Source organism: Chenopodium album, chromosome 15 (genome assembly GCF_948465745.1).
Source record: "Chenopodium album chromosome 15, dcCheAlbu1.1, whole genome shotgun sequence".
NCBI lineage: Eukaryota > Viridiplantae > Streptophyta > Magnoliopsida > Caryophyllales > Amaranthaceae > Chenopodium > Chenopodium album.
Genome location: NC_137848.1, coordinates 52031786 through 52039089, shown reverse-complemented (window position 1 = coordinate 52039089; position 7304 = coordinate 52031786). Strand labels below are relative to the sequence as shown.

The 7304-nt window shown below is 32.0% G+C and overlaps 1 protein-coding gene across 1 annotated transcript; it reads left to right on the top strand.

Annotated features, from left to right (window-relative positions):
• The first annotated feature begins 1177 nt into the window (after positions 1–1177).
• On the top strand, positions 1178–2831 carry LOC145582558 (transcription factor MYB60-like). Its single transcript, XM_081639545.1, has 3 exons — positions 1178–1425; positions 1644–1773; positions 1889–2831. The coding sequence occupies exons 1-3, from the start codon at positions 1293–1295 to the stop codon at positions 2607–2609; spliced, it is 984 nt and encodes a 327-aa protein (XP_081495671.1). The 5' UTR covers positions 1178–1292; the 3' UTR covers positions 2610–2831.
• The last annotated feature ends 4473 nt before the right edge of the window (positions 2832–7304 follow it).

The following is a 7304-nucleotide window of genomic DNA, read 5'->3' as shown; positions in this document are numbered from 1 at the left end:
CACTCGTTATAAGATACATTACGGGATGTATCTATTTTTAAAAGATAAATATTTTTGTTTGCCTCAACTGAGAAAATTCATTAGCATAAATAAATTAGCTAAAAATGATAACATATTGATCATTTTTCCGTAATGTTCCAATATATATCAAAGCTCAAATATAGGTGTATTATTTGTTTTAATGTAATATAGAAAATAGAGATACACAGGAAAAAAAAAATATATAGTTAATCTTCTCTCAAAACTACATCCTAACTAATTACCAGAAATAATAAAATAAGAAATTTATCTTCTATCTAATAAGAATTCATATCGATCTTGCTTGTTGTTTGGCTGTCAAGTGTACTGTTCTTGTGAGATTATATAGTTTGCACAAATGTTTGCTTTCCTACAAACATGTCGTGATTAAAACGAGTCAAATTGGCTAAGTACATTGTTCACATTGTCTCTAAGTAGTTAAAAAATGAGTGTATGTTCGAATTTCAATTACTTGCCAAGGAGAAATCTCATTAGTATCGAGGAAGGTGATAAAGTTGATTCATGTCTTCCTCTGTTTTAGGAAGGCCATATAAATTAAAGCTGACATTCTCATGCATCATGTGAATATAATTTGCCACCCTCAAAAGAAAAAAATAATAATAATAATAATAATATTTTCTCCATTTGTTTTTTTTTATAGAGACATTTCGACTATTGTCGTTATTTACAAACTCTACTTTAATTAGTTTTTGTAATTAATTGATTAGAAAGCATATTTCTAAGTGAAAGTTTGTTAGATTCGTCTCACTGTAATTCCAAAACATCGAGCTTTTAATACTATTTACTAATTGATAATTAATGATAATAAGAATATGAATTTTGCACTTTTATATTGACAAATCACAAATGTAATAAAAGAAATGTATTAGCTAAAAAAACGAAGGAATAAATTATTAAAAAAAAAAAAAAAAAAAAAAACCAAGTAAGTAAAAGAGTGAGATAAGTCCATGAAGTGATTAATTAAACAACTTTACCTTTTGACTTTATTAGTATTAAATGATTGACTCACTATAAATTTAATACTCCTACTATAAAGTTATTAGAGGTCAAGTGAGTCAGCACGGGTAGATCAATGGGAAATTAAAGTTTCCCTACTTTATTGCCACTTTATAGTTGGCAGTTGATGTCACTTTTTCATGAACTTCTTAGAATTAGCTACCACTCACTACTATACTTCTCTTGGATATTATAATAAGTTACATAGAGAAAATAAACCTAATTAAACATCGAACGAGAGCTAAGCTAAGCTAGCCATGGGAAGGCCACCTTGCTGTGACAAAGATGGCATCAAGAAAGGTCCTTGGACCCCTGAAGAAGATATCATTCTCGTCTCGTACATTCAAGAACATGGTCCGGGAAATTGGAGATCCGTACCTACCAATACAGGTACATATTTTTATTTGTTATTAGGAATAAGAAATAAAATAAAACTCGGTTGAGATTATCCTGATCTATGAATATTTTAGTTTTTCGAGTTCATTTTAGGCTTTTGGACCGAACCTTATCATCAAAGTAGGGTTTTTTTTTTACCTCATTATCATTATATTCTATAGTTTCTTTTATTTCATAAATTTATGTAAAAATTATTGTACATTTTGTAAAAGGGTTGCAAAGGTGCAGCAAGAGTTGTAGGTTAAGATGGACGAATTATCTTAGGCCAGGAATTAAACGAGGCAACTTTACTTCTCATGAAGAAGGAATGATTATCCATTTACAAGCATTATTGGGTAACAAGTAATTTCCTAACCCTATACCCTTTTTTTTTTTTTTTTTTGTCTGTGTAATTTGATGAAAACTTTGTGTTTGTATAAATAAATTTATTTATTTCCTTTATTATTTTATGTTTAAGATGGGCAGCAATTGCTTCTTATCTTCCACAAAGAACAGATAATGACATCAAGAACTATTGGAACACCCACTTGAAGAAGAAACTTAAGAGGTTTCAATCATCTTTTCATCAAGAGCCACAAAATCCTCTAACTTCATCTTCTCTACACAATAACAAATCCATCAACGACGACAATAACACGTATCATAATCATAATCACAATAATAACCACGAGAATCATAGTGTTGATCGTAACAATATGGCAACACCACCTCCACCACCATCGTCGTCATCAACTTGTTATGCCTCCAGCACTGAGAACATCTCAAGGCTTCTCAAAAGTTGGATGAAGTGCTCACCAACTTCCAAACATAAGTTGGAAGTTGGTAACACTCACGACGACAACAACAACGACAACAACAACAACAATAATGATAATAATGATATTGCTCATGATGGATGTGTTGGTGACGAAGAAGATGATCAATTCAAGTCAATGTTGTCATTTGACAACCTTAATAGTGATAATAAGGTTGGCATGGTCACTACTACTACTACTTGTGACGACTCTACTGAGGAGGATTCTAACGAAGGTGTAAAGGTACACGAAAACATGGATTACATTGATGACGACGATGGAAATAATCCTCCGTTAACATTTCTAGAGAAATGGCTTTTGGATGAATCTACTACGTCTCGTCAAGTAGCTCAAGAAATTTTGCGGCTACCATCTATTTTCTAATGAACTAGGAGATGATCATGTATGAATTATGATGTATGCAAAATTAATTAGCCTAAAGTAGTAATTATATATAGTAAGCTACATATATTATGAATTGTAACGCATGATTATTAACAATAAACATGTTAATTAGGAGGAGATCGAGCAGCTCTTGCAAGTTGTAAAAAAATGCTGTAATTTTTCTTTTAATTAGTTTCTAATTGATGAATTAAATTAAGCTTATTATTATGATATTTTTATATGATATACGTTTATGTTAATGATAATGGACCCTATAAACGTTAATTACGTACGATTGCATGCATGTGGTTAGAGAGGGACCAATCCAAAATTTAAAGCCATAAATTAAAATTTAAAGCAAGATGACCCTACATAAAAATGGCGTAATTAATTTTGAATGAAAGCTCCAATTAGCTAAAATAGTCGTCCAATTTAATGCTTGAGCCTGAAATTTCAGCTTTAAATGTGATTACTAATCTTGGTCCTTGATCATCTTGTATTATTGCAAATTCGGCTTTAATCGAGAAATTAGAAACATACAATAACGTCACCCCACCTACTACAACGGGGATAATAGTTTCAATAATAACAATCATTTTGAAATTACGAGTATTAATAATATTGCAACCCTTAAGCTTGAAAATAAATATTCATGGGTCGTTTGGTAATCGATTATAAACCATGATAGTGAGAATGAATTTGTATGTAGATTTATTAAGAAAATCAATTTCATGATCATTCAAGATGACTCATAAATTGTCTGTTTTCATTCATAAATTATTCTCACCTAATACTGCCTCTTAACTCGTAATGGAAAAATATGAAGAAAACAGAAGCTCCGCTTGAGGATTGAGGTTGTCTTCCATACTAGAATACACATAAAACTAATTCTCATTGCTGCAATATTTAATAAATACGAAAAGGATCATCAATACCTTTCCTAAATTGACGGGGGATATTAATTTAGGAATGTGACAAAAACACAAACGTCTATTGATGTGAATATTTTTTTTTTTTTTGGTGCAAACGAGAGGCAAAGCCCCGGGAAAACAAAAATATGAAAACTACGGGGGAATTAAACGTGGCATAGCCACACCTACTACATCATTATGTAAAATACGCCCTAGAGCTAGGGGGGAGACTTGAATCAACTGAAATTTGTTGTTCTGATTTACTCCTTGATTAGCTAGCCAATCTGCAGCTTGATTTGCTTCCCGGTATATATGCTTTACTTGAACCTCCCAGACTTGCAACTTGATTAGCTTCTTACAGTGATTAACATCATGTATGCACTCACCATTGTAGTTATCTTCTGCATTTGAAAGAATCTACACTACTGCCATATTATCCATCTGTAATATTAGCCTTGTTATACCCATTTTCCTAGCCAACTCAAGACCATACTCTGCTGCTAATACTTCTGCCTTAAAGGCACTGCAATTCCCAAGCTTCAAAGAGTACGCATACTTGAGTCTACCAGTGCAGTCCCTAATTGTTCCGGGTGAGTTCCGATACCGAGATGTCTTGGGGGTTGGTAAAGGTTTACCGTCCAATTTGATACCTGCACAGTCAACACAGATAACCTAGCCCGGGGGTTATCCGGGAATAACCGCTCCGATGCTAAAGTTAGTAATCTGAGGAAGAAGGTTTGAAGAGAGAGAAAGAGGCGTAGAGAGAGAGAGATTGAGAGATTGTACCTTTAATATGAAAATGTGGCTGGGTATATATAGGGGGATAACCAAGCAGGTGCCACACACCCCTATAGGTGGCGCACCGACCTTATAGGTGGCAGGTGCCTGCGTGGTTTTAAGCTGCTCTCCACGTGGCCGAAAAACCGGCTATTGTGGATGCTAAGCTAGTTTAGTAATTGTACATATAATTTGTAACATTAAGGTGTTTATCGGCCAAACAGCTATGTTGTCGGTATTATCCCATACACTAATAATGCCACCTCCACCAGCAGGGCCAGGTGAACCCTTAGCTGCTCCATCAGAATTTAATGCCATCCACCCATCTGGTGGTGCATTCCACTTAATAAAAGCCTCCCTCCTTGCAACAACTTGAGAATTATCAATTACACTATCACCCATAACCCTCCACACTTCCTCAAACCGCTCCAAGAGAAATTGTTTTACATCAATTGGGATTTCATGGTTCTTCCCAAAGGCAACAGCACACCTCCACCTCCAAATCCACCATATAACAATAGCAAAATATGTCGGCCAAATTTCAGGGGATAAATTATTACGATATTGTACCTTGATATTTCGAATTAGCCATTGCTGTAAACTACCACTACGAAAGTCAGAAGCATTTGCAGGACCTCCTACTTGACGCCACACTTCCCTAGCAGCTTTACAATCCCTTAAAACATGTAGAGTACTTTCTTCAACATTTGCACACAGCCTGCAGCATGGGTCATCAGTCAGGGCTCTCTTAAAACGGTTAGCATTGGTCATCACTCTATCATGTAAAACCAACCAGAGAAACACTCGAATTCTTTGCTGAACTTTGAGTCTCCAAACTAGTTCCCAAGAACCATCATCTTGTTCCATATTATCGTTTCTAATTATTTGAAGGGCTTATTTGATTGAAAATCTACCCTTAGGACCATTCTGCCAGTAGATGAGATCTCCTTGCTCCGGATTATTAATCAAGTTATGAGATTCAATTTCTCGCAAAATATCTTGTGGCAGCAGGTCAGCAAAGGCAGCCCACTTCCAACCAAGATTTTCATCCCACATTTCCGCCACTGTAGCTCCTTCAATGTCTAGAGGGATAATACCAGTTGCCAGATCCCTTAGAGTCTTCGAGCTAGCCCATTTATGGTCCCAGAACAGTCTATTGATGTGAATATTGTAGAATCTAATATATATATATATATATATATATATATATATATATATATATATATATATATATATATATATATATATATATATATATATATAAAGGGGAGTTTTTTCCCAAGTTTTTAGAGAGCCACGTAGGATTTAATTTTTTCAGCGCGCCATGTAGGATAATAAATTTTAGTGATAGCCAATTAAATACGAGATTATTAATTTCTTTTAAAATTAAATAATTTAAATGACACGTAAGCAAAATTGATGAATGAGATTTTCCAGTTTAAATTAAATCAATGACATAATACTAAAACAGACACCAGGAATGACACGTGTCAATTCCTGGTGTAGTTTTTTCCCTCCAAAAAAACCCTTTCCTTTTTTGCTAAAATCTTCTTGGAGAAGTTTGGTATTATATAACTATTATAAGATTATTTCAAATATTTTATATGTATGTTTTATAGTGAATATATTCCTTTTAGTTATTACTCCGTTTTTCATAAATGTTACTCTGTATGACAAATATTTAATACATCATAATTTTTTTTCATTCCATTGATTGATATAATTTAAAATGATGAATCTATTAAATAATAGATTTGTACTACACAAATTATTATTAAATGGGAATTTTAATTTTTTTTTTTTAATACTTTAATTGGTTTCTTGCCTAATTCTAATAAGAATAGCCTAATAAAATATGAAGGGAGTTTAGCAACATATATAGCATAACATTATAAACACTTTATCTATAGATGTAATCATGTAAGATGATTTGATTAACTTCTTTGTATTTGTATCTCCAATACTTTCATATAGTATATAAATTTAGGGAAAAAATTGACTAAGTATCAAAATGGGATTATCATTCCTGCCCGTTAAGTGTAATACACAATTTTAAATACTTACTTGATTAAGAAAAAGAAAATTTTGTACTAATTTATCATTAAATTTCTAAAACACTTATATGGTCTAACATGTAGATATAGTTTTAATATACGGAGTACTCATTTGTCTAACTGACTTTTTCGTTATATTTCATGCTTCATTTCATTGTATAGTATACGCTATATAAGAAGATAATAAATATGTTATAAATGTATTTTATCTATGCTATTTTTTAAGGGTATTGTTATATATAGCCCTAAGGGCTATATATAAGCATTAAATACACTTGAAAATTGTATAAAATTAGGAATTCATGACAAAAACGCGCGTAAATCAGTGTAATTAGTGTTTATATTTTTATGATTTCTTAACTTTTTACGATTTTCAAGTGTAAATTTAATGCTTATATGTAGCCCTAAGAGCTATGTATAACATTTTTCATTTTTTAATACAACTTTTTTTTCTTTTATTGATTAAATTTAGTGAATAACCGTGCATGGCACGGAACCTAATCTAGTTAAATATAAAATATTATCTTTTGATATTAGGAATTTTATTTAAATATATAACAAATTTTTAGCATATATATATACACACACACACACACACACACACACACACACAATATTTTTAAAAATTCAAACAAACTGTGCATCGCACGAGTTTCATCTTTTATTCTTAGCCTCCCATTGATGTGCTAAACTGTTAATTGTTAAATTTCGTTTATTATTCTATGTTTAGCCTCTCATATGTAGCTCTTATAGAGAATGTTTTGAATCAATGTCATCCTTATCTGCTCTTAGGGTTTTATACACTACATATCTTTTTTCTTGTAAAAACAAAAACTAAACACGAGTACATTTTTTTAAACAAAAAAAGAAAGAAAAGAAAAGAAAAAAGAAAAAAACAAATACATTTTTTTTATATCAACTAACAGCCTGTTCTAATTGACTGAAATGAGCTG